The sequence below is a fragment of the Heliangelus exortis genome, chromosome 8 (assembly GCF_036169615.1).
Source record: "Heliangelus exortis chromosome 8, bHelExo1.hap1, whole genome shotgun sequence".
Taxonomy (NCBI): Eukaryota; Metazoa; Chordata; class Aves; order Apodiformes; family Trochilidae; genus Heliangelus; species Heliangelus exortis.
Genome location: NC_092429.1, coordinates 1,650,831 through 1,677,904, shown reverse-complemented (window position 1 = coordinate 1,677,904; position 27,074 = coordinate 1,650,831). Strand labels below are relative to the sequence as shown.

The window sequence follows — 27,074 nt, the reverse complement described above, 5'->3', positions numbered from 1 at the left end:
GTGGCTTGTTCCCCATCACACAGGGTCACACCTGCTTTGTTCACCCATTTCTGGTCCCCAGAATCCCAGGTTTTAAAGCTGAGCTGGTTTCAGGGGCTTTGGTTTGGAGACCAAACACAAAGCCTGCTTGTAGGGCTGTGGCCAGAGGTGTTGAGGTGAGCAGTTCTTTGGGGGGAGGAGGGAGATGTTTCCCTTCTGGACACCACAGGGTTTTGTTCTCCGTCCAGAAGATGAGTTTTGGAGTTTGGGTAATAACATCCTTGGGTGATTTTGCTCCACTGAGAGGAGACAGATGACAGACTTTGTGCTTTGGTCTCTCCCTAAGCCCCCAACACTCCAGAGCTGTCCTGTTGATGTTCCTTTGGTGAGCAGGGGATGGTTGGCCAGCAGGCAGAGGAGCCATGCTCCACTGTTCCTCTCCAGCACTGCATCCTTCTGAACTTCCCTGGTGATCCCAAAGTTCTCCGTTTGAAGCACCATCTCCTGGTGGGATGTGTCTAGAGGGGCTGTGCTGTCTCAGCACTCTCTGCCTTGGGAGAAGTTTTTTTTTTTTTTTTTTCCTTTTTCTGATACTCTGTAAAATTAAGGTAGAGCAAGGAGAGGGCTTTAGTGTTCAGTTCAGATTTCTGCCCTCTCCAGCTTCCATCCTGTACAGCACAAGGCTGGTGCTGTCAGAAGAGGCTCTTTCAGTTGTCATCTATCCAAGGAAATCCCACCCTTTGGGTGATGAGAGGGAAGGAGTGATAGGATTGCTACTACAGGGTGTATTTTCCTTGTTGCTTTGTGTGGTGTCAGCCACATGGGTGCTGCTGCCTCTTTTTCCTGAGTCTCTGAGCTGCAGCAGAGAACATCATTGCCATCTCCTACCAGAATTATTTGGGAAGAGCCCTTCCATGCACCTTGGACACAGCTGGCAGAGTGTGGATGTAAAACCTTGGAAGTTCCTTCCTTAGGAAATGAGAAGGTTGCTGTGAGCAAGGGATCCTCCTCTGGAAGCTGTGCTACAAACACAGGTCACAAGGGTGGCTCCAAAGTGCACTGAGCCCACCAGGGAATCTCCAGTAAGTGGGTTAATAGAGCTCTTGTCATGGCAGGAACAAGCTGCATCTCATCTATGCTGAGGTTAATTCTCCATAATGAGACTCAGCTGCTTGCTTGCAGCAAACTATTTCCAGGCAGAGGAGATTGTGAGCTCCTGGTTCTGCTGGAACCACCCTTTCATGGGCCACTCTTTCTGCCTCTGGTTTAGTGTGCCCTGTAAACTTGGAATTAATTGCAGCTGCTTTTAGAAATAGTGACATTCTCACCCTCTCTCTTTTTCCTCCTTTTTTTTAATTTTTCTTTTTTCCTTAGGGTTCATTTATATTCTAGGTTTTACATTTTCTTGTTACTCTCTTACAGCATTTCTAGCCATTAAGATCTGTCCTGTACCACTGATCCCCTGATCCCTTTGCTCCTTTTCCTCCATTCCCCATCACCACCTTTCTGCCTTCCTTTCTTTTCAAAAGTTTGGCCTGCAGAACTCAAAGTACCTTTTGAACATCACCTCCTTCTACCACAGCTCTTCTGGCAGAGTAACACAAAAGCCAGAAGAGAGATCAAACTAATCCTGTACTTGGAAGCCAATGAGTTCCTTTATTTTCTTTTTTAATCATGCTTGAAGTAAATGCTTGCAAGTTGTTTGGCAAACATCACACAGCACCTGCAGGATGGGCAAGGGATCAGACCCGGCCAGCACGGGTTTAGAAAGGGCAGGTCCTGCCTGACCAACCTGATCTCCTTTTATGATCGGGTGACTGCCTGGTGGATGAGGGGAAGGCTGTGGATGTGCTCTACCTGGACTTCAGCAAGGCCTTTGACACCATCTCCCACAGCATTCTCCTGAAAAAGCTGTCAGCCCACAGCTTGGACAGGAGCATCTGTGCTGGGTTAGGAACTGGCTGGAGGGCCGGGCCCAGAGAGTGGTGCTGAACGGGGCTGCATCAAAATGGCGGCCGTGGTGTCCCCCAGGGATCAGTGTTGGGCCCGGTTCTGTTTAATATCTTTATTGATGATTTAGATGAAGGGATTGAGTCCATCAGCAGCAAATCTGCAGATGACACTAAGCTGGGGGGAGTGTGGATCAGCTGGAAGGCAGGAGGGCTATGCAGAGGGACCTGGACAGAGTGGAGAGTTGGGCTGATCCCAACGGGATGAGGTTCAACAAGGCCAAGTGCCGGGTCCTGCACTTTGGCCACAACAACCCCATGGGGAGCTCCAGGCTGGGCACAGAGTGGCAGAAAGGGAGCTGGGAGTCTGGATTGCCAGGAAGCTGAACAGGAGCCAGCAGTGTGCCCAGGTGGCCAAGAAGGCCAATGGCATCCTGGGCTGGCTCAGGAACAGCGTGGCCAGCAGGTCCAGGGAAGGGACTCTGCCCCTGTGCTCAGCCCTGGGGAGGCCACACCTCGAGTCCTGTGTCCAGTTCTGGGCCCCCCAGCTCAGAAAGGAGATTGAGGTGCTGGAGCAGGTCCAAAGGAGGCAACTGGGCTGGTGAAGGGATCCAGCACAGATCCTACGAGGAGAGGCTGAGGGAGCTGGGGGTGTTGAGGCTGGAGAAGAGGAGGCTCAGGGGAGACCTCATCACTCTCTACAACTCCCTGAAAGGAGGTTGGAGCCAGGGGGGGGTTGGGCTCTTTTCCCAGGCAACTCTCAGCAAAACAAGAGGGCACAAGAGGTCTCAAGTTGTGCCAGGGGAGGTTTAGGTTGGACATTAGAAAGAATTTCTTTATGGAGAGGGTGATCAGACACTGGAATGGGCTGCCCAGGGAAGGGGTGGATTCTCCATCCCTGGAGATATTTCAAAAGAGCCTGGATGTGGCACTCAGTGCCATGGGCTGGGAACTGCAGTGGGAGTGGATCAAGGGTTGGACTTGATGAGCTCTGAGGTCCCATCCAACCCAGCCAATTCTATGGTTCTATGAAAAGGAATACTCCAGTGCCTGGAGAAGGCATCTTGGGCTCTGAATCTGAGTGTAGAGGAGAGATGGCCTCTAATTTTACTGCTCTAGCACACAGCTCATGTGCACATGGATTGTGACCACATCAGAGTACATTAAGCACCCTCTGTGCATAAGGGAATAATAAACAGCATTATTTTTTTTACCAGTGGAGCCTCCAGTTTAAGTATGTATTTTATTTATTGATAGCTCACTCCAGGTTTTAAAGACTGAATGCTCTTTAGATGGGTTTGGAAATCTCTGGAGTAAATCTTCTTTAGATGTAATGCTTTTTGTTTCATAGGAGTCTGAATGCCTCTCAAATGTTTCTCCTGGTAGCAATGATTAGGTGAGCAATATCTGAGGAGTGTTTATCTAACACCACTCATGGACATGCTGTGGAACCAGAGGAGTGATAGCTGCAAGGTCTCTTTGTAAAATACAGATAACAAGCCCTGGCAGTGCCTCCAGCCTGCTTTAAACCTGAGAACTCTTCCAAATAAGTGATGTTGGCTTTGGTTTTGTTGTACTTGAAGGTGCCTCATCACCAGACATGGAGTCCAGCTATGGGGGAGGCTTGCTGGATATGGTGAAAGGAGGAGCAGGGAGACTCTTCAGCAATTTGAAGGATAACCTGAAGGATACCCTGAAAGATACATCTTCAAAGGTCATGCAGTCTGTTGCCAGGTACAGTACAGCTGAAGGTGCCTAAAAAAATGCAGGTAAAACCAGGACCTGCAAAGTGCTGGTCTGAGCTGCTGCCTTCATTTGCTCAGTTCAACTTTCCTCCCACCTAACGAAGGGAGGAGGTGAAAACCACAAGTGACTTCTTTGCTTTTTGTCTCATTATTGGTTTTTGGCCTCAAGGAAGCAGGAAAACCAAGGTAAAAAACTACCTGAGCTTCATAGTAACTGAACATAAACATCAAGTGGAAGTGGAGCACTTGGTCTCTAACTTTTGGGTTGACCCCTGTGACCCCTGTGCCTCATGTCTTCCCTTTGCTGGACAAGGAGGCTTCTTGCTGCTGTAACTGTTCCCTTTGCTATAGCCACACTTGGAGCAGGAGAAAGAGCTGAGGTGACTTTGTTTGGTCACCTCTGCTGTGGTTGTCCCCTGAGCCTGTCCCCCTCCACCTGCCTCTGAGCCATATGGGGCTATGATAAATTTAAGAAAATGCAGGAGAGACCTCAGAGGCTTTGAGGGATCTGCAAAGTGACAAGCTAGAGATTTCTCCTGAAAATTGGCACTGAAAATTAATGACAAAAGGGAGCTTTTTCCCCCTTTTTCCCCCCCCCCAAGCTTTTGTATCCAGTTAATTGGATTTGTGGAAGGGAACAAAGAATCAGTTTTAAGATCATCCTTTCCTGCTGTCAAAAGCAGATCTTTGGGGGGGGGAAGGTACTCTCCTTCTGGTTCTTGTCATGAGCTGTCTTCTGTAAACATGTGCATGATGTCTGTCTCCTGTTTTGCCTTCTAGTTACACCAAGGGAGAGTTAGACATTTCCTACATTACCTCAAGAATCATAGGTAAGTGAGCCATAAATACCCCTTGGGAGCATCCCTGGGTTGAGAAGCCCATGAACACACTCAGCCTGGCCTCTCCTCTTCTTTCCAGTGATGTCTTTTCCAGCTGAAGGTGTTGAGCTGGGCTTCAGGAACCACATTGAAGATGTGAGGACATTTCTGGATTCCAGACACCCTGACCACTACACAGTCTTCAACTTGTCACCCAAGTACTATCGCAGTGCCAAGTTCCACAACCGGGTGAGTGTCCCCTGAGGGCTTCTCAGGAGGGCCACCAGGTCCCTCTCTTGCTCTGGCAGCCTGGCAGAAGGTAGGGAGAGAGGAATTAGAGGTGTTTCTAAGGTGCTGTGGTTGCTTCTGGGGTCTGGCTGATGCCTGGGACCACGGGGATTGGAGAGCTGGGAAGCTGAGGGCATGATGGTGTGTCAGGAGCTTGTGGGGTTGCATGAGGTTGAGCCTGGGCTGCTCTGGGCTCCTACAGAGCTGTTAGAACCTGCTGCAGACAAGCAAAGGGTAAACCAAAAGGGGCTTCAAAGAAATTTATCAATAAATAGGTAGGTTGTTTCCATGTTGAACAATCCCTTGGGAGTGCTGTGACCAAGCAGGATGCTTTAGCAGGCAAAGCAGCAGGCTGGGAACTGGATTGAAGGAGCATTTTGGCTCTCCCACTGGTGTCTGAGTTCAAAAACTCACCTTCACTCTCTGCCCCAGTTTTCTTCTTTCAAACCAGAGCAGCATATGGGAGCATTGCAAGGCTCTGCTTCATTAATGGCTTTGAGAGGAAATCTCTATGAAACACTGCTGTTGAAATGCAAGATTAGAGCTAATCTTTTCTGAAAGCTTCCTGTTCTTTTCCTCTCTTGCAAGGGAGTGATGATTTTTGCTCAGATGTTTTAATTCTTGTTGTCTTCGAAAAAAGCAGCAGCAGTTGCCAGGCCTCCCCTTGATCAGGGAGTGTGAATCTCATGCTGCATAAACCCCATTTCATTTCAATTTCAGGTACAGTCTAATTTACCTTCAGCAGTTGCTCTGTTCACCAGGAATCACTCACACATGAAGCCCATTTCCCAGTGGCAATCAGTAACCAGCTGTGACCTCAAATAGGAGTAAATGAATGGGAAAGACTAATTAAAAGATATCCAGGGCTCTGTACCTTCAGTCTCACTTGGTTCTGTTGCATCACTGCTGGTGCTGGGGGGAGGAGAAGGACTGGCTTTTGAAAGCCCAGCACTAAACATCTGTTGGGAAATGGCTTGACCTGGCCATAACTCCTCTGCTCTGTCCCCTGGGCTTTATCTCCTGCCCCATGGCTCAACAGATGACTGTGTGATGAGGGGCTTGGGAAGCTACTGCCTGGACAAACCCAGGAACAAAAGGATGTTTGTTATATGAAAATATTCTACTTTCGGGTTATGGGCTTGGGAATATTGATTCCAGGTATTCGTCAGGAAAAATGAAATGTGCAGAACAGTGTGTGAGATGGAAATGAAACCATTATAAATATGAACTTATATACTGGAAAAAATACTAATGGGCTATCAAGGAGGTGGAATGACAGAGTATTTTCTGGATGAAGATGCCAGATGAGCTGAAGTTTTGAGATGCACACTTATTCTTTGAAGTGAAAGGATTTTGAGTTCCTATCTTTAAAACTTTTTTCCCCCAAATCAAAGCAGGTTGCTGTGCACAGTGGCACTGGAGGGAGATGACAGTTCATGTCCTGTGGGGCTGTTTTCCTGCCCTGGTGTGGCTGGGAAGGGCAGAAAGCCCCAAACTCCCCACACCTTTGAGGAAAAGAGGGGTCTATGAGCACAGAAATCTGCTTGTGCTCTGTTCTCCTCCCTGCCCTGGCAGGAGAGCAGAGCTCATGGTTGCTTGAGGCTATGCAATCAGTTTGAAAAACTGAGAACCCAAATACAGAGTTAATGAACAAAACTAAACTTCAAAGTTGCTGATGGGTCACATTCTTGGCTGCTGCTGCCCTGCTGCTCAAGGAAAATAAGTGCTGGGTGCTTATTTCTGGAGCTTTAGAAGAATTTGTTATTTTTCTGTAAGGTGGTTGTTCACGGGTGAGGTTGTGTTTGAAATAAATGCTTCATAGCATGCACTTAATTTCCTAATTGCCAGCCAGCAGGCAGCTGTGCTATTATAGGCAAAGGAAATCTATAATTATGGACTGTTGGGAAATGTGTATTATTTACTTGATAAGTGATAATGGCTTTTCCAGATACGTTGTCATGAGATCTGTGCAGAAGAGCATCAGTGATAGGGTCACTGCTCATGTTCACTCCAGCAGCCACTGGGAATCAGAATTGTGTTTCAGTGAGCTGGCTACAAGTGGATCTTGTGCCTCCAGCAGCCTGGTGCAGCAATATTTAGGGGTGAGGAGGAGAAGACTTCTGCTTGGTGTAAAAAAAAATAGGCATCATAATGTGAAATTATGGATAATATGCAATAATCTGTCAGTTATGGCATTAGTACTCTGGGTGTGTTAAAGGATAGAATAAATGTTTATGATCAACACCAGCAATGAGAAACTACAGCTCCTGAGAGAGGAGAAGATGGGGGATGAGGATAATGCTGTAGGGAGGATAAATAGATGTAGTAACTGATTTTTATCCTCCTCTCCCAAGGAGGAAGCAGCCACAGCCAGTGGTTCACTGCCTGCCAGAGCCTGAGCATGGACTGACTTGGTGGGACACTCCTGCACTTGCTCCCTGAGTGCCCAGCTGAACTGCAGGGTGTTGTGGAGCCCAGAAACTTCCCTGAGTCTTAAAAAGCCATTAGACAAATGTTTAGTTAGGATCATGGAATCCCAGCATGCCAGGTTGGAAGGGGCCTCAAGGATTATCTAGTTCAACCTTTCTAGGTAAAAATACAGTTTAAATACCTCAGCAGCTTTTCAAGCTGAGTCTTAAAACTGTCCAGTGTAGGGGAATGAGATGTTAGATCAGACAAAAACCCCCCAAATGTTAACAGGAGGGCTGCCAGCTCCAGCAGGCTGGCAGGGGGGGATGCTCTGGGTTTGGCAGTGCTGCCTCCTTGCTCCATCCCTGTATCCTCTGGGTCTCCTTGGAGCTGTTGCTGGAGACAAAACACAGCTTGGTAGTTCTCTGGTTTGGGTCAGGATGCCTGTTCTGCTGTAGGATGTTGTGCAGGTGTATTTAAGGGGTTTATGAATACAAGTTTTATGGAGCCTGGAGCACTTCCTTCCTCTGAGAGATGGAGAAGCTTGGAATGGAAATTGGATGGCTATTTAAGCACATTTGGGCAAACCATCTCCTTCCTGCCTCTGTTCCTCATTCAGCAGCATCCAAATGGCAGCTGAGAGAGAGAGAACTGATTCTTCAGCTGAGGCCAGGCCTCGTGACATTTCTCCTTGCAATTTCTTCTAGCTAGAAATGCTTTTTTTTTTCCCTCTTAAAAAAAAAAAAAGTGATCTCAATTAAAATCAGATGAACCAGTGATGTCTGTAGAAGGCTATTTGATGTGCTGTTCAGGGCTGCAAGGACTGCTCTTGAGAAGTGTTATGAGTCAGAACCAGCTCATCAATGAACAGCAGATAGACTGCAAGATCTGTGGGTTTCCAGCTCTAAGAGGTCATTAATTTCTCTGGCTTGTCTTAACTATACTTGCTCAGATACAACTTTTTTTAAAATTTTTATTTTAACAAAAGTTTCCCTTTTGTTAATCAAATATCTGCAAAGTATGGCCTGAAAATCCTATGGCACAAAACAAGTGAGAACAACAGATGCTCAATGTCCTTTGAAAATCAGAGTACAGTTTTTAGGGAAAAAGAGGAGAAATCCATGTGCTGCTCTGAGGCTGGAGCTTCAGGAAAGGCCCCTTAAAATAATCTGACTTGAAATGTAAATTTTACAAAAATGCATAGTCAGTGACAGGACATCAATAGGATGGTATTGAACTGAATTTTTTTTTTTTTTTTTTGCTTGTCTCCTAATAATTCATGAAAGTCACAGAGCAGAATTCTGCATGAGATGGAGTAGGTTTTAAGCACATAGCTCTAGGTTGTAGAAGAGAAGTAGGTTTCTGGGCTGAAAGCATTTGTAAAAACCTGAGGTTCTGGGTGCTTTTTTCTTTCTTTATGCAGCTGATTTTTGTTCCTCCTGCCATCCCTGCAGGTCTCTGAATGCAGCTGGCCCACCCGACAAGCCCCCAGCCTGCACAACCTCTATGCTGTCTGTAAGAACATGCACAACTGGCTACAGCAGAACCCCAAAAATGTCTGTGTCATCCACTGCATGGTAAGGACACCAGAAAGTAACCATAAAGTCATTATTTGTGCTGCCTGGCTGGAGTCTGTGTGGAAGGATGGTGGCAATTCCTACAAGAAATGCAGTGATACAGAATCAGTCATAAAATCAAGGTCCCTTTTCACTTGGGTTTCAGACTCTGAGGGTGGCTGCCTGCCTGATGGGGCAGTAGGTTTCCCATTCCTCCCTTGCAAATGAGCCTTGACTTCCAAGATCTTCCTTTATCTCCTGACAAGTGGGAGATGAGCTGGGTGACATGGCACTCTGGTAGCACTGGGCAGGCTCTCATACCCATCCCTGCCTCTGAACGTGCATCTGAAACTAAGATGTTGGTGGAAGGGTTTGTTGTTTGGGTTTTTTTTCATTTATTTGGCACATCAGAGTTGGGGTATGGTTCTGCCAACACACTTCTCATCATCACTGCAAATAAAAGGCAGACCTGCTCAGTTGCAAACTATAGGTTGAAGGCTGTGGAGTTTTACAGGTGAGGGAACCTTTGGATGGATTTTTTTTTGTTTGTTTTTGTACTCTTCCATGTTAAAACTTGACTGCAGTACTCTGCCCTTTGTGCTCAGTTCCTGGTCTGTTTGAAATAATGATAATAAAACAGCTTGGGAGCAGTCATGACACACCATTTGTAGACAAAATGTACTTCTGGGCTTCCAAAACAAGTCTAAACCCTCCTCAGCTTTGGCTGCTTACTGGATATTATCTTAACTTTGATCCTGGCCATCTCAGCTCGCTGAGGTTCTGAGCATTAAACAAATGTCACAGCACTGGAAATTCCTCATTTTTCTGAGGTCTTGCTAGAAAGATGATTTGTTGGGATTTAAGGAAGAGTGGAGAGTGTTCTGCTGGAACTGGAAAGGCTGTCTCTGATACTCAGGACCTTTCTCTCCCCCTTACAGGATGGCCGTGCAGCCTCAGCTGTCCTGGTCAGCGCCATGTTCTGTTTCTGTCACCTCTTCTCTAACCCAGGCCCTGCTATGCAGTTGCTGAACACCAAGAGACCTGGAATTGTGCTGTGGCCATCTCACAGGAGGTAAGGCCACCTGGATAAGCCCCTTGCAAGCCAGGAGTCTGTTATTCTGTTATTTAGTCTCAGACTAAAACCTGCCCCGGCACTCCTCGGGCATTGGCCATGGCACTCGGTGACATTTCTGACCCCTTCCATTTTACTCACATTGCTACAAGAGAGCAAGAAAATGAAGGAAATAGAAGAAAAAGAAGGAAAAAGAAATAGATTTGCTCACCAGGTGTGGGCAGCTGGCAATCCTGTAGTTAATAGGGCCTGGGTGAATCCCTCTCCCTAGGTCAGCTTTATCCTTAGAGGAGTTTAGACTGGAAAAAAAAAAAAACCACAAAAAGACAATTTTACAACATCCATTAAAGAGAGGAAAAAATGCCTGTCAGAGCAAACCTGGGAGCATTATGTATGCAATAGTAATGACCCTTCAGTGTACAATTAACAAAGTGATTAATCTGCTATGTGAGTATAAAATAAAGGCAAACTTCTGGTAAACCTTAAAGATCGTTGCTTAGCATCCTTTCCTAAAAGATGAGGAGAAATGATCTCCAGCTCAGAGTTAAAGGTCAATTTCTCTCCTCTTGAGCTCCAGTTCTTGTAATTAAACAGAAACAGGAGTGCAGATTTTGTGCCAGCCACAAGGATGCTGGAAACCCCAATCCTGGAAGTGTGGTAAGAGTTGTGTGTTCCCTGGATTTCAAGGTAGACATTTCAAGGTGTGGTAAGAGTTGTTTGTTCCCTGGATTTCAAGGTAGACCTGAGGTTCAGAATGAAACTTAATCCCCTGTGATGGAGATTTGAGTAATGGTTTTCTCTGTCTGCAGGTACATAGGATACATTTGTGATCTAATAGCAGACAAGCCCATCATTCCTCACTGCAAACCCCTCACAATCAAGTCAGTCACCCTCAGCCCAGTCCCATGCTTCAACAAACAACGCAACGGGTGCCGACCCTTCTGTGACATCCTCAGTGGAGAAACCAGGATCCTGACCACTTCCCAGGAGTATGAAAGGATGAAGTGAGTTGCTGTGAGCTCCTCCTGACCACCCTCGAGAGCTTAACAGGAGGAGGCTTTGGTTTTGCTGTGAGGTGGCTAAATATCTGTGCGTGCAGCGGTTGAAAGTTGGTGCTGAGAGTGAATGTAGAAGTTGTGATAGTCCAGGGCTGTGTTTGGTTTCTCCTGTGAAATATTTGTTTGGTGTTGTGGAAGGGAGCTTAACTGGGGATTTCCTTCTCTTCCCCTCAAAGGGAATACCGTGTGCAAGAAGGGAAAGTCCTGATCCCACTGGGAGCCACTGTCCATGGAGATGTTGTTGTTTCTGTCTACCACATGAGATCAACCATTGGGGGACGCCTTCAAGCAAAAGTAGGAGTTGGTTTCACTCTCTTGCATGGCAGAGGCAAAGCAGCAAAGAAAGAGGGGGTGAAACAGGGAGTCCAAGAATGCACAGGGCTCTCTACATGATGTAGAAGGTCTCCCCACTTTCTACAACACAAATTTAAGCAGTACTAAGTGAAAACCAAAGACCTGCATCCGGAGAAGTCCGTGATGCCTTTGGGATGTCCTTATGGAGATGGTGGCTGCCCATAGTGTGTAGGATCCTTCCAGCTGATGCAGAAATCAGAAACCAGCTCAGGGCAAACCACCACCAAAGCTTCTACCTATGCAGCCCAGGAAGGTGGAAGATGTTCTGCTGAGGTCAGGCTGACTTGTTAAGCCATCACTTCTGTTTTGCTTGCTCTAGACCAGCCTTCACCTTTTCTGGTTGTTAAGCCAAAAAGGTAATTTGTGCAGGTTGGTCACTCATGGGGTTGGGAAAGACCATTTAAACCCAGCCTGGATAGCTAAACCCACCCTCTTCATGGCCAAAAGATCAAAGGACTTGGGTGATGATGGAAACTGAGGAAAGGGAATGGAGGGGAACTGGTGTGAGCGTGCCCTGCTCTTTCCTTCCTTCCACAGTGCTGAAAAAGTGAAAATATTTATTGGTCCAGGGTGATTCAGGCTTTGAGACTGATTTTAAAATGCTGTTCTCCAGCTCTTGTGATTGCAGAAGAATTTGGAAATGCAGTCTGCTCAGGCTAGAAAATTGGGACCTGCAAGAAGGGAACCAGTAGCTGTCATGCACTAAGTTGCTCCATTAACCTTGATAGTGATGAGGGTTAATTGGCTCTCTTGGTGAATTAATCTATTTAAATTGTTGGGACTTAAAGCACAAAAAAGGAGGAAGGCCCAAGTTTTGACCCAGCTGCTCTGAATGCCACCTCCCAGACTCCTGTGTTCTCAAAATGTCACTTAATCCTCTGCAACTTCAACCTGAGATCTTGGTAATTTTCCTGAGGATGTGTTTGCACATCAAGCTGCAGAGTGACTAAAGATTGAGCTTTCTCCTCTTAATTTGTTTTTGGGGCTCTTTGTTGTATAGATGACACTTTGGGGAAGCCTCTGCTCTAAGTGAAATGGTCCTAGATTTTCCTAGGGTATAAACCACTTGCTCTGGATCCAGTGGAAACAGATATCAATTTTATTTAACTACTATTAAAAAAAAAACCCTGAAGCTTTAATTTCATGAATGGTTTTGGTTTTGTTTTTTTTTTTCAGATGACCAACACACAAATATTCCAAATTCAATTTCATACTGGATTCATAGCCCTGGGAACAACCACACTAAAGTTCACCAAGTGAGTAGTTAAAGCTGAACATGAATCAAACCTGAAGCATAAAAGCCTTAAGGAGGCTGAAGGAGAATATTCCCCCCCTGCAGTGTGAGAAGTTTGTGTGCATGCATATGCTGAAAGACTTCATATAGCTTTGCTGAAATATCCTCTCCCTTTTAACTGATCTCCTGTCCCCATTTAGACCTGAACTGGATGCCTGTGACTCTCCAGACAAATATCCTCAGCTCTTTCATGTTATACTGGAGATAGAAATACAACCAACTGATAGACAAACAGAATTAACTCCCCCATGGGAGAATTTCACCACAAAAGACATCAATCCAGCCATTCTCTTCTCCTCTCATCAGGAACACCAGGACACTCTTGCTTTGGCAGGTAAGAGCCAGACAGATTTGCTAGCTGGATTTACACACTTACCTGCATCCTGAGCTTTGGGTTTCCTTGGTATTTTTTTTTTTAAAATGTGTTTATTTGGTGCTCTGTGCTACAGGTAAAGGTCCCACTGATTCACCCCAGGATAACCTCAGAAATGTTGGCCAGAGTGCATTCTTCTCATCTCTCAGCTGGCAAGGTACGCAGACTCGGCCTTCAAAAGAAGATCTGCTTTGAACAAGATAAACAACTTTTTTTTTCTTTTCCTCCCAGGACCACAGAGGCTGAGGATCTCACTGTAACGTGTCTTTCCCATTAGATCAGAGTGTTCTGCTGGGCACACCCTGATGTTGCAATTGAGTGGGAATTAATTTCCTACACCCTTCTCTTCAAGCGTCGCCCGCTCGTGCTGTACATGACAATTATTGACATCTTTAGGGTGCAAAGCTTTGCCCCAGGGCCTCCTCTGCTCAAACCAAAAGGAACTTTATGAAAAAGCTGCACTTTAAATGTGGTGCTGTGAGAACAGAGCAATTAAAAGTGTCTGAGAGACTATTTCATAGGGCTGAGTACCTTGAGGGGCTAATGGTGCAGCTGCACGCAGGGCTCCTCCTCCGTGAGAGGTAGGAACCTGGTGTAGGAGATCCCTGTGGGCACAGCTAGGAGGGTGGCTTCTGTCCCTGCTCCTTTCCTTGTTTTGCCTGGATTTTGGGGCATGGCTGGTGAGCACCCAGGATGCTTGGTCCTGACCAGAAGGAACTCCTTCAGTGTATCTGTAACCGTGACACTTGCTGGCTCTTCAGCCTTGAGGAGAGTCACTTAACCTCTGTCTGGGCTTCCAAGTTGGCTCCTTGTGCTCCAGGCCAGCAACAAAAATCTTTGAAATAGATACTTTTGACTTTAAAATCTAGCCAAAACACTGTTGTGGTTTTCTCAGTAGCTTTTTTTTTCTTTTTTTCTTTATGTTCTGCATGCAAGCTGACTTGTCCGGAACGTTCGCGATGACAAAACTAACGGCTCCCTAATTTTATTTCCAATCATCATTTAGATCAGAAATCTGACAAAAGTAGCTCTCACCCCACCTCAGAGGATCGAGCAGCGTTGGTGCATGAGGAAAGCGAACAGTCAGATGACGAACTCTTGTCCCTTTCCAGTCAGCACAGTAATGCCAGCGGTGACAAACCTCAGGGGACACCAAAACACAGCAAAAAGCAGCAGGAGCCTCCGGCACCACCTCCACCTGAAGACGTGGACCTGCTGGGCCTGGATGGCAGCCCCATGAGCAAGAGTTTTCCCTCGCAGCCCACTGCTGCCCCCTCTAACTCTGACTTGCTGAATGATTTGTTTGGGGTCGGTGGGCCAAGCTCTCAAGGTGGACAACCTGCTGCTGAGGAGGTCTTCCAGGTTGGAGGACCTGGATCTGTGCAGTCGACTCCTCGGCGCTCTGCAGCTTCAGCATCCCCGTCCCCATCCCCCAGGGTAGGAGAAGGTAAGAGGGGCTGTGCCTAGAGGGGGACTTGGGGGGACACGTGCACCTGGGGCCACTGGATTCCTCTGGGATACACTCATTTTGTGCAAATGAGGAGCTGAGAGTCATCCCGAGAGGCCAGGCAGCTCCTCTGCTCTTGAGGCAGCAGTTGGTGCAGCTTCAGTCAAAAAAACCCAAATCAGATGATCTGGTTTGGTCCCTAAACCTCTACTGGAGCTCACCCATGTGTCTGGCTGGCTCCTCATGCTGACAGCCACTGCAGATCATCATGTTTGCTTTTACTGTGTGCCCAAGAATGCACAGGAGAACATGTATTCACTTAAAGAAAAAATCAATTTGGAAAAAAAACAAAAAAAAGCTTCTTGGGTTTTGGGTAGATTTACAGCAGCTTGAATTTAATTTATTTTTTATCTTAAGGTGGGTTTTGAGCTACGATGCTCTGAGCTATGAAATATGGCTCCTGCTCTGTCTGGTTTTCTACAGACAAGACAGGCAATATGAGAAGACCTTTTGTTTCTTCAGAGGCAGGTTGAGATCAGGCTGGCAGAAGGATGGGTTGGATAGATATGAGGGATCTTCTGGAGGGTTATGTGGCTGGAAGGGGGAGAGTGAAAATCCTTTAAGTGAAAAGGTAAAGACCCAAATCCAAGCTGCTCAGATTCCCTGAGGGCCTCTGGATTAGAGTTTTGCCAAAGGTAAAATGTGAACAAGTGGCTGGATCTGCCAGCAGGTCCCTGTGCACAACCCTGTGTTTGGTTTGGATCCTTCACCTTGTGGTTGAAAAGCTGATGTTGTCACCGTGTGTCTGATTCAAAGAGCACAAGCTGCTTACTTAACATTTTCTCAGCAACTAACAACTCAGAGCATTTGCAGTGCCTGCCAACTTCCTTGGACAGAAATGGTGGTTTTTCATCTTAAGGAGGCACAGGCTTGGGGATGGTGGGGTTGGCTCTGGCTGGGTGTGCAGAAGTGAAGCAACAGCATCAGGAAAAAATTGCTGCGTGTTGTTGTCAAGCTTTGCAGAGCCAGATGGGTGCTTGAGAGAGAAAGGAAAAGTATCCAACAGCTAAATTGTCCCAAGCCAGGAAAGCAGGAATAAGAGCTTGCAAAATAAGTGAAGAGTAGTAATTTATTGAGTATCCTAAATGATTAACATAAGTAATGAGCAGCAGCATCAGCACAATGCATGGTGTCTCAGGGTTGCATCTTTTTTATAGCAGCATATGTCACAGTGTTCAGGGTCCTCTTTGCTCTATAATTGTTGACAAGTAAGAATTTGAGTGACTTGATAGAGATTTCTGCTGTTGGTTGAGTGTTTTACATGAAAGACAGTAAGGCAAACAAATGGATCAAAGTTGGAGTTTAAGAACAAACTGAATTTTTGTAACTCATTAGGTAGGGAAAATATCAGTTATTTTTTTACAGCTGTCTAAAAGTCAGTCCTTCTAACCTCAACATGTGTAACACTTGACAGCCTAAAATGATCTTGGACCATGCTCAGCTCCTGTGAGGGAGCAGGAATTGTGTCTGGGTGGTAACTCCAAGCTCCACACTGTCCCTCACCATCCATTTATGTCCTGGCAGTCTGTGCAAGTTGAAACTTCATCTGTAGTGGCTAAGTATCTAATTATGTGCTTTGACTGCTCCTAAATCCAGCCCCTCTCTTTGGAAAAGACAGATGGCATCAACAAATGTGTTGTCATGGCCAAGTCATGTGGCTCTCCTGGGAACTGGTACTTTCCAGTTGCTCTCCCCCAGTTCTGTGCTGTTTCCTATTTGGTGTCAGCAGGTATCAGGTTTTCTTCTCCACACTTTCCCCTGAAGCATTGTTCATTGTACAAGTTAATGATTTAGTTTGCTCCAAATCTTGTTTTTACAGCAACTGCCTTTGATCCATTTGGAAGTAGCCCTAAGCAAACAGGTCCAGACCTCCTGGGTTCCTTTCTTGGTTCATCAGCTGTCCCTGGTGATCCTTTCCTTCAAGCAACAAGAAGTCCTTCACCAACAGTGCACAGTGATCCCTTTCACATGGGTAAGAAAGTGCATGCACATGAAATGCTGCTTTGAAATAGTGGTGGAGCCATTAAGTACAAACTGCTTACCATAAAATGACTCTTGACCACAGAAACCCCACGAAACAGGAAAGAGCTTTCTTGTCTCTAGACTTAAAGCATATTTATGATTTGGAGTGTGGTAGGATGAGGCTGGTTTTGCTCCAGTCTGATACTTAATTAATGAGCTATTTGTATACATGAAGAAAAAAGAGACCATGAAGAATGTCTGCCTGCATACTCCTGTGGTTATGAGGTCTCATCTGAACCACACTACCATTAATTGGGCTAAATAGAGCATAGCATATTAAGCCTGCTAGAGAAAACAGAAGTCCTTTGGTAATTTTAGTTACAGGCATCTGCTTTCTTTAGATCTGATACTAATCCTGACCAAATTCACAGCTGAATTTGACTCTTCTTTGAAGAGAAGGATTTTTTTTTTTTTTTCCTTTGGACATCCTTCCCTTACTTTGTTGGAATTGTCCCTTAAGTTTACCCCCTTCCCCTCCCACACCAAAATTTACTGTTATAACCTTCAGCACATTCAGATATGAATTAATTTGTGTCTGATCATCTAAAAAATGTCCCTTGGGTGCAACACTCTGGCTGGGAAGCCAAGATGGCAAAGGAGGGAACTGGTGTGCTGCTGGCCCTGCTGGTGTCCTTGCTTTGCCAAAGGTATCGGGTGTCAGCTCCCTGAACAAGGCCTTTGGGTCACACTTGGAGCTGGCTGCACTCAGGAAAGGAATTTCAATGGTATCCCAGCATGATGAGGTATTAAATGACAGTGTCTAGGGCTAATGAAATGCTGGCAGGGGGAACTGCAGGGGTGTGCAGGCTGTATTTGAGACAAAGGTAGAGCAAAGACTGTTCTTTTTGGTTTACATCTGTGGGGGCTGTTTTGCTGCAATTGGTGTCTCCATGCAGAATATTTCTTTGGGTTGAGACATATTCAGAAATGCTAAACTCCATGTGCTGTTCTGCTGGTCAGGTTTTAATAAGTAAGTATTTAAAGCCTCTGACAAAGGCAACATAAAACAAACACTACAAATCTGTGTCTTTCCCTGCTTAGCTCTGTGCAGTAGATGAGGAATGAATTAAATCTGCAGTGCCCATTGTGGGGATTTAATTCTAATTAGCAAATGATGGGTGGACACAATCCTGTCTCCACTGCTCCTTGCCCCCTGCCCTTCCTAGATGCCAGATTATGTTGGTTTTGCTCTATTACTATGAGATACTGATAAGTAACCCTTCTGCTTTAGCTTCCAGCACACCCACAGTTTCCATCCAACCAGATGTATCCAGCAGTTGGGACTGGCCCAGCAAACCAGGCAAGTGTTATAAAAATTCAGGTCACTTATCAAAAAAAACCCTTAAGGAGGCTTGAGAGAGGAGAGGCAGCTGGAAGGTGCTACCAGTGACAGCAGAGGACAAGTTCCCACTTTCTGCTGCTTTGCCTAATACAATAAAACTTCAGTCAGGATTTTAGTTCTCACCTCAATGGTCTGGACTCCCAGGATCTGGCTAGAGACCACTCTTTCTGTTAAAAAATCTGAGTTTCCTTCCTGAGGAAACAAGAGCCTGAAGCAGGACAGGTGCTGGGTGAGGATTTATTTGTGCTTCATTCCAGTGTAGAGCCAAAAGAAGGACCTGGGGAGTGCTATGTGTTCCTGGGTGCCAATAAACAAGAGCATGATTCTCCTCAGTCTTTGGGGAGAACATGGATGTCCTATCAAATCTGCTTCCTGAAGGCTTCCACTTAAAATATATCAATTTGTCATAATTGCTCTGTCACTGCAGACAATCTGGGGAGCAGTTTTGTCACTGATCCTAATGGTGAGTGGGTGTGCAACTAGTCTGGGCTAACACTGAGTTGAGACTGCTTGGGAACCTGACAATAGTAGACTTAATTTTTCAAGCAGTCTTCTAACATGTGACTGAGCACAGGGTAAGAGCTGCACTCATGTAAAATGGAGATAAAAGGAGTTATATATTTTTTTTTCCTCCTTTAAGGTGGCCTTGGTATGGGAAGCAAGTCAGCTGCCACCAGTCCTACAGGATCCCTCCACAGCACTCCCACTCATCAGCCTAAACCCCAAACATTGGATCCATTTGCTGATCTGGGGACTCTGGGAGCCAGTTTAGCAGGTTTGCATCTTTTATTTAATAAAACCCAAACAATTACCAGCTCCATGTTTTTGAGAAATAGAAGGGGCAGCCTGGTATCTGACAGAGCTCTTTGGGTTCCCTCAGCCTGCTTTCATGCTAGTGCTGCTTTCAAGCTTTCCCTCCTGCCTAATTCTCTGTAAGGTCTCCTAAATCTGTGCTTTTACTGATGCTTCATCAAAAAAACCTGCTCAAAACCTGTTAGGATATCCCCAGCTCTAGGGATTGAAGCACAACCTCTGTCTCCTCAGTCTAAACAGTCTCTTAGGATGCTCTGTGTTGAACTCCAACTGGAGCATTGTGGCCACAGCCCTTGGAGCAGTGCCTGGCAGCAGACTTTGCCTCTTCAAAGCTACTGAGGTCCTGGAGGAATTGTTTCCTTCTAGGCTTGACTTTTTTTTTTTTTTTTTTTTTTTGTCCTGTTTGCTTGACTCCTTAGACAAGCATTTTCTCCTTGTTTTATCTCAAGAGGATCAGCCAACCCTTGACCCCAGTGTTAAAAAGGCAGTTCAGACAAATTATTTAAGTTTCCCTTAAAACCCAGCATGTCTGCTTCTCTGAGCCTGGTAAATAGATTTTTTTTTTATTTTTTTTTTTTTCTTCTCTTTGTCCCAGCCCTCAGCTCTTTGCAAGCCCTTGTGGTTTTATCTGATGTTTGTGTTCTCCTTTGCGTCAGTACCAGCATGGTTCTGGAATTAGGTTTCCCGGTTCCCTCTGCTGGATCACCAGCTGCTCTGCAGGAGCAAAATAAAAAGGATGCCAAGACCCATGTCAGAGCTGAAGAGGTGCTTTTAAAACGTGTATTCTGCAGCAAAGTTCTGCTGTTTGAAAACAAAGGTCCTTGGCACCCACAGGATATTTAAGCCCAGTTTCTGGAGTCCAAAGGGCTTGATCCAGTTTCCATGACATGTTTCAGAGCTGGGTGTTGGTCTCCAATAAGAAAATGTCAACACTCTGTACCTCCCCCCACAAACTAAGCCAGGGGAACATCTCCTGAAGTAACAAGGTGCTGAACCCCAGGGCTCTGGGGGGTGATATTACACCAGCACAGGAAGGGGCTGTTTCAACACTTGGCAACTTGATGTGGCCACCAGAACCCCCAGCAGCTCTGCTTCCCAGTAGCTTTCCCTCTGTTTTCCCAACAAGCCACTGCTCCAATTCCTGTCCAGGCTTCAAAGGCAGGTGGATTTTTAAGCCGTTTACAGAGCAGTGACAGGAAAGTTGAAGGGCTTTGCTTGATGTTGCAAAAGTAAGCTCATGGGGCTGAAAATAGAAGCCAGCTGCCCCCAGGGGATTTGTTTAGAATCCCAGACTGGTTTGGGCTGGAAGGGACCTTAAAGCCCCCCCAGTGCCCCCCCTGCCATGGTCAGGGACGCCCCCCCCCCCCCCCCCCAGCCCAGGGTGCTCCAAGCCCCATCCAACCTTCAACACTGCCAGGGATGGGGCAGCCACAGCTTCTGGGGGAACCTGGGCACCCAGGGGCTCAGCACCCTCATTCTAAAAAATCTCTTCCTAAGATCTAACCTAAATCTACCCTTTTGCAGCTTAAAACAATTATCCCTTGTCCTCTTGCTACATGTCTTTGTAAAAAGTCCCTTTCCAGCTTTCAAGCTCTGCTTAAAATTGCATCCTGGCATCTGCAGTGTCTTGGGGTTATTTTTGTTTCCTCTACTGTTGTGAAACATGTCCTGTAAATGCAGGGTGCCTGCTCATCCTTCTTGCACTCCTGCACCCTCAGCAAGGGCTTAGGTTCCCTTTTCAGAAGTCAAGTCAGTGTCCTGCTGGTGGCTGAGAAACCTGGGTCTGTTCAGCCCTGAGAACAACAGGATTTGGGGAGCTCTTATGACCATGTTCCTGTACTTAAAAGGGGCTGCAAAGCAGATGCAGAGTCCCTGTTGACAAGGAGTCCCATGGACAGGACAAGGGGCAATGGGCACAAGTTGCTCCTGGGGAGATTCCCATTGGACACAGGAGGAAAAATTTTCCCCATGAGCAGTCAGACACTGGAATGGTCTCCAGGGGCAGTGGGACCAGAGCACTTTGGAAAGTTTGAAGTCTCAAGGGGGTGCTGAGACATCTCAGATGAACAATAATATTAGAAGGGTGGGACCAGCTGATCCTGGAGGTCCTTTCCACCCTGGCATTCCATGCCCCCCATCCCTCCTTTTCACTCTGCAGGTGGCCCTTCGTTTGCCAGCAAACCCACCACACCGACAGGCATGGGTGGAGGGTTTCCCCCTTCCCCCCAGAAACCTTCTCCCCAGCCCATGGGCAGCACTGGTTGGCAGCAAGGAGCTGGGTACAGCTGGCAGCAGGCTCAGCCCAAGGCCCAGCCTCATGCCTCACCCCAGAACAAGCCCAACTACAACGTGAGCTTCTCAGCAGTGCCAGGAGCACAGAGCGACCGTGGGAAAGGAGCAGCTCCTGCTGGTAAGTTCTGAGGAGCTGGGCATCCCACTGCTCCCTTCCTCCTGATGGGGCTTTGATTCTCAAGCACCTGAAGTCAGTTAGGGTCTGAAGAGGGTAAGATGTGCTGATGGTTTAATGATGTATGAAGTGCAGTGCTTGTTTTCCTGTCCTAGGCATGGTAGGGTTGAGGAAATGCTGGATTCCAAGTGGGCTTCCCTAATAATTTACATTAGCATTAGCCTATCCCTCTTGTGAGAACTTACACACTCATTACTACCAGGAGATTGTTTTAGTGATAAGTGTGTTGGGTGGAATGGGTAGAAAAAGGGTGTTAAATAAACCTGTATAGTGAAAACAACCTAATCTTTTTGCTCTTCAAGATTCAAAACCAAAAGTGTCTGCAGATTTTGAAGATCTATTATCTGGTCAAGGTTTTAATGCTCACAAGGACAAGAAGGGTCCCAAAACAATAGCTGAGATGAGAAAAGAAGAAATGGCAAAGGAGATGGACCCTGAAAAACTAAAAGTAAGCAATATTCTTGTCTTTAAAACTTCCAGGTTATGTTTCTGGCCTAATGGCAAGCAGCAGTGGCTTGCTCAGTGTTCCTGTCAGGGCTGCTGGTCTTCCACTGTGCTCCAGCCCTGATTAGCAGGCACAGCTAATTGAACTAATCCTCTGCCTCATTAATCTTGCCTGCTTTGGAATTCTTTCATCTCTCCTCAAAAAAACTGCCACACTACAGCTCTGTTATGAAGGGACAGAAATTCAGCCTGTCTGCATGTGAAAAGTGAAGCCAGAGCTGAGAGGAAAAGCCCAAACAAACTTTTGAAAAAGAGAATGAGTGAATGTTATTTTTTTTAATATTTTTAATCTTGTGGAAAGGCTTCAACTGTGCTGGTACAGACACATCAGCCACTTTTAAGTAAGCTGCCATCAGTCAGGCAATACTTTTCCCAATTCCTGAGCTGTACAGCTTCAGCAGTTTGTGTGGTACTATTCAATGTGTGCAACATTTGCCTCCCCAGCTGATTCTCCCTTCCCAATATCATTCCCTTTGCTCTGATGCATTTTATTGAGTCCCTTCTTCAGGCTGGGACAATTAAATCTACTTGTGCCTTGGCTTTCACAGTTGCTTCCTTTCCTCCTCCCCTTCCCTAGATGTGGGTTAGGGTGGTAAGGAGGATGCCATCACCTTGCTTTCCATGCTGGACTGCAGGGAGCAACAAGGCACATGGAGAGAGTTGAGGCTTCTGAGTTTAGAGCTTAAAAGGATTTGTGTTGAAGCCAACCTTCAACATGAGTCTTTAGAAGACTTAACTCCAGTCATGCAGAAAAGATACACATCATGGCAGAGTTCCAGCTGAGCTTATTTTAGGTATGAAACTAAGCTTGCTAAAGAACCACACAGTTAAACATTTCATTTCCCCTTTGGCTGTTCCATCTGATGACCCTGCACAAGGCTCAACTCAGTATTTTGAGCAGGGTTGTTACTCAAGGTGTGTCTGAAGTTTCAAGTAGTGACATAAAACCAAAGCTGAGACTGACTAACAGCTTCCAAAGGTTTTCTAAAGCTTGCAAAGAAATACAAAATGCTTGGAGTCATGACTATTTAAATAAAGGAACTTCTTCCTCCTGGGATAACGAATGTAAGGCATAAATTGAGGCTCACCTTCTTCTCTCCAGATCCTGGAATGGATTGAAGGGAAGGAGAGAAATATAAGAGCCCTGCTGTCCACAATGCACACGGTTTTATGGGCAGGGGAGACCAAGTGGAAACCTGTTAGCATGGCAGATCTTGTCACACCAGAGCAAGTGAAGAAAGTCTATCGGCGGGCAGTGCTCGTCGTCCATCCTGATAAGGTAAGGTCCCCCTCCTTCCACAAACTCTGAATTTATCTCCTCATTATAAGGTAAGGTCTTCCTCCTTTCATAAACTCTGAATTTTTCTCCTCATCCTGATGAGGTAAGGTCCCCCTCCTTCCACAAACTCTGAATTTTTCTCCTCATTATAAGATAAGGTCCCCCTCCTTTCACAAACTCTGAATTTATCTCCTCATTATAAGGTAAGGTCCTCCTTCTTTCAGAAACTCTTAATTTTTTTCCTCATCCTGATGAAGTAAGGTCCTCCTCCTTCCACAAACTCTGAATTTTTCTCCTCATTATAAGATAAGGTCCCCCTCCTTCCACAAACTCTGAATTTTTCTCCTCATTATAAGGTAAGGTCCTCCTTATTTCAGAAACTCTTAATTTTTCTCCTCATTTTAAGGTAAGGTCCCCCTCCTTCCACAAACTCTGAATTTATCTCCTCATTATAAAGTAAGGTCCTCCTCCTTTCATAAACTCTGAATTTTTCTCCTCATCCTGATGAGGTAAGGTCCTCCTTCTTTCAAAAACTCTGAATTTTCCTCCTCATCCCAATTAAGTAAGGTCCTCCTCCTTCCACAAACTCCAGTTTTTCTCCTCATTATTACATGGGGCATGTAACTGCCTGATTTATTAGTGTGAACAGCTTTGTAGGAAGTAATACTTGGAGATCCTTTTGTCAGTTTGTGGAAATGAGAGCTCTCACCACTCCCAGCCCCAAGACTCTGCTTGGTACACACTGCTCCAAGTAGCAGAGATTCAGATCTTTCAGCTTTTGTCACCCTCACTTTGACTCCTAAACCATCCTGGGGGTGAACAGCAATCCAGAATCTTCTGCCTGCTCAAGGAGACAAAGGGTCTTTAAATCAGATTTCTGAAAGGGAAGACTCTGGTTACCTGATGATGAAACTTGGGGTCCTGCCAGCCAGAGAGCAGTGAGGCCACCTGGGAACCCCTGGGGTGATGAGGAAAAGAAGAAATGGGAAAGGAGATGGAAGTTTTAAGGAAATGGAGGCCCTGAGAACATCAGGGCAGTGGGCAAGGCTTGAGAAGTTGTGGGCTGCCCAGAGGGTTGCAGCAGTACAGCTTTCATCAAGGAACTATGTTGGGGGGCAGCTCTTTCCCTTCAGGTAAAATGCCTCTTGCAAAGCCTAGGTTAATTTCTTGTTTGTTTGGTTTTTTCCCTTGGGACTGCAGTGCTTTCCTCTCTCACACTTGGGTTATTCCTGTCAAAAACTAAGTGAGAACCATTTGTGGAAAGGGAGGAAGAAATGCTTAAAAGCCATCTGCTCAAATGTCCCCTTTTTGTAGTCTGATTTGGTAGATGTGATATCTCCTCTTTCTGTTTTTATTCCAGGCTACTGGGCAGCCATATGAACAATATGCAAAGATGATATTTATGGAGCTAAATGATGCCTGGTCAGAATTTGAAAACCAAGGACAAAAACCCTTGTATTAGGTACTTTCTCAGTCTCCACTACAGACCTGTGCTAGTGCTTATATAGTCTCTTGTCACAAATGTCACAGATCAAGCAAACTCTGCCTGGAAATTCAGAAGTTTCAGAAAACTGAGAGCCTAATACTTCTCATGAAGAACAAGAGAAAGGTTTCCTTATACTTGGATCAAGAATCCTGAGCTCAGAGGAACTCTAACCACCTGGCTTGTCAAATGAGAGCCATGGGGTTATGGTTTCTTGTACTTTTTATATTTTTCTTTGGATTGCAGTGGGGTGAGAGAGAGAACACATTCTGGGGAAAAGGTGGAATTGTTCTGTCTCCAACACAGTGTAACCACTGAATTTCCTACTTGGGTTTTTTTTGTTTTTGATTTGTGATATGGCAACACTTGAGTTCAAGAACTGGTGGTAAAGCCCAAACTTCAGTGTACTTTCTTCTTGGGTTTGGATCAAAGTCTATCAGATTAAAGTGCTCAGATGTGGTTTAGGCACACTTCTAACAGTCACTGTTTGCTTTTTTAATTAATCATATGGTCTGCCTGACCAGAGAGAGAGCTGAATGCTGGGTTAGAGCTGTGTGGCAGCTGGCTGCTGCTGCTTCATGCATTAATACTGTAGTTCACCTCCCAGCTCAGCAGTGAAATGGGCAGGAGCTATTCCTCAGTGTTACAGAGCAAGTATTTATTTTTTTTTTAAAGCAAACAGCAAGTAATTGATGTTAAAAAGCAACTTGTTGGTTTATTAAGCAGCAGTTCTGGGAAAACAGGGAGTTGGGGGGGAGGAAGGGTGAATCCCATATCTGTAGAAGTGATGAGCATGTACTGCATTTCTCATGAGTTTCTCATCCATAGCTTGAAACCACCAAAAAAAATTAAAAAAAAAATCAACAAACCAAACCCCCACTGTAAAGTTCTAGAAACTTCCCAGTCTGTGGCTAACACTTCCCCTCCTGAGGATCTGGAAGACTTTTCCCACCTTGCTTGTGTCACCTTTATGCCTTGATCAGCTGCAGAGCACTTGGCAAAGGCTCTTGGCAGAACACAACCTGTTGTGACCTTGCTTTTCAGACCATGGTGTGCACCAGGTCTGATTTTTGAGGTAAATACAGTGCAAATTGGTAATCTTTAAAAGTTTATATTGGACCAAAGCAATAAGACCCCCCTGGAAATATCTCTGATGCTAAAGCTGAAGTGACTTTCCTACTTAGAAAGCAAGTTACACTCTTCACCCCAAACTCTGGCATTTTCCTTTTGGTGAACAACTGTAGCTAGAAGTTTGTTTGCCAACGTGTTGTACCTGTGTGGGAGCCCTGAAAGGGCCAATGTCTGCAGAAGATGGACAGGAAATAAGTTGTATTAACTGCTTAAGGAAGAGGTTGCCATCTGATCTGAGTCTTTTCAAGCTGGTGGTTTTTAAAGACAATCCACTTGTTGCACTTAACATTTCCAAGTGGCAAACCTTTTACTGCAAAGACAGTGTGTCAAAGTCCATTGCTTTCTGTATAAAAGTCATTCTTTTTGTTGTATTGGTCCATTATTTAATACCATGAATTGAAAATGTGAAACCAACACCTAGGTCTCCTTTTATATAAAAAGACCTTAAGATAATTATAACAAACTGGATGTTATTTATTAATGTTTTGATCCAGTATGTGCTTGTCTTATCTAAAGAGATAACTGGAATGTGAATCATGTTCCTGTGATTTGTTGGTTTATTGTTTCTCCTTCACATTTGTAGATATTGTGACCTATGCCTATATAATAAAAAGGATCTCATTACTATAATGTTCTTTTTTTTAATAATGAAAACTACATTAGCTTTGTTATCAAATTTGTCATGGCACCATAACTCTGGGTACTCATACACTCACAAAACACAAATCCATCATTAAACTTTACCTACCAAAAGAACCCCTACCCCTCTTAAGCTTTGATTACTTCCATCCCTAATGTTTTTATGGATGCATGAAAGTATTAGGATGTATGTATATCAAAATAGTTTAAAAAAAAAAAAAAAATCTTGTCATATCTGGTAGTGACAGAGGTTATCAATGTTCAGGTTTACTGCTTGACTAAATTATTGTAATTTTTGTAAATACAGTATATACTCAATGAAACTGTGACTGGTCTAAAACATTTGTATATACATTAAAAAGCTCAAATTACCTTACTCAGGCATCTTCTGTCCTTGTGGGGAACAAAGCTCTACTTTCTTGCTGTTCACACAGTTCAGAGCAGTTTCTCTGCAAATGCTGGAGGAACAACAAAGAAACCACATTTGATAAATGGAAACTTTTTTGTCAGCAGTGTCTTTACCTGTGTGATTGTGTCTTCCAGGGGTGATTAACACCTCCAGCACAGGGTTGGGTGGTACATGTAAAGGTAACCATAAATTACATGCCTCAAATGTTGTGGTTTTTTCACTATAAGTTTTTATTTCCTCAAGAGCAAAAAAAAAAGACAAAACAAAAAACAATGTGAAGCAGGCAGTTCCCATTAGTGCAAGTGGATTGTAAGGACACAAAGGGCTTAATTTAAACAATATTTGCAGGGAAAAGGTGCAGTCTTTCATGCTGAAGAGAAAAAATACTTCAGGAGAAACAGAAGGGGATAACTTGAGTCAACCTTTTTATTATTACAGAAGTTAAATCAGGTGCTGCACCAAGAGCATTTAATGACCTAAGTCTTCTCTTTTAATTAGGAGGCATTCTTGGCCTGGTATCAGCCAACTCAAAGGAGCTAAAATTCATCATGAAATTGGGAATAAACCCCAAAAACCCAGCTGT

The 27,074-nt window shown here is 45.1% G+C and overlaps 1 protein-coding gene and 1 long non-coding RNA gene across 3 annotated transcripts in view; one reads left to right on the top strand and one right to left on the bottom strand.

The window, feature by feature from the left end:
- The window catches only part of DNAJC6 (DnaJ heat shock protein family (Hsp40) member C6), a 44,254-nt gene extending 17,801 nt beyond the window's left edge, over positions 1-26,453 (top strand). For both annotated transcript variants that reach the window (XM_071749911.1, XM_071749910.1), the window contains 18 exons: positions 3,512-3,662; positions 4,454-4,503; positions 4,592-4,740; positions 8,643-8,765; positions 9,683-9,816; positions 10,626-10,820; positions 11,051-11,168; positions 12,405-12,484; positions 12,663-12,856; positions 12,972-13,052; positions 13,902-14,342; positions 16,222-16,374; positions 17,656-17,724; positions 18,407-18,541; positions 20,738-20,989; positions 21,349-21,494; positions 22,653-22,829; positions 24,190-26,453. In XM_071749911.1, coding sequence (XP_071606012.1) covers positions 3,512-3,662; positions 4,454-4,503; positions 4,592-4,740; positions 8,643-8,765; positions 9,683-9,816; positions 10,626-10,820; positions 11,051-11,168; positions 12,405-12,484; positions 12,663-12,856; positions 12,972-13,052; positions 13,902-14,342; positions 16,222-16,374; positions 17,656-17,724; positions 18,407-18,541; positions 20,738-20,989; positions 21,349-21,494; positions 22,653-22,829; positions 24,190-24,291 — 2,750 coding nt within the window. In that variant the 3' untranslated portion in view covers positions 24,292-26,453. The remainder of the gene's footprint in view (positions 1-3,511; positions 3,663-4,453; positions 4,504-4,591; positions 4,741-8,642; positions 8,766-9,682; positions 9,817-10,625; positions 10,821-11,050; positions 11,169-12,404; positions 12,485-12,662; positions 12,857-12,971; positions 13,053-13,901; positions 14,343-16,221; positions 16,375-17,655; positions 17,725-18,406; positions 18,542-20,737; positions 20,990-21,348; positions 21,495-22,652; positions 22,830-24,189) is intronic.
- LOC139798836 (uncharacterized) lies at positions 250-26,558 on the bottom strand. Its single transcript, XR_011726996.1, has 3 exons — positions 26,460-26,558; positions 10,028-10,115; positions 250-574 (listed from the first exon to the last, which is right to left on the bottom strand). It is a non-coding gene; the product is annotated as an uncharacterized lncRNA (long non-coding RNA).
- Positions 26,559-27,074: the final 516 nt, after the last annotated feature.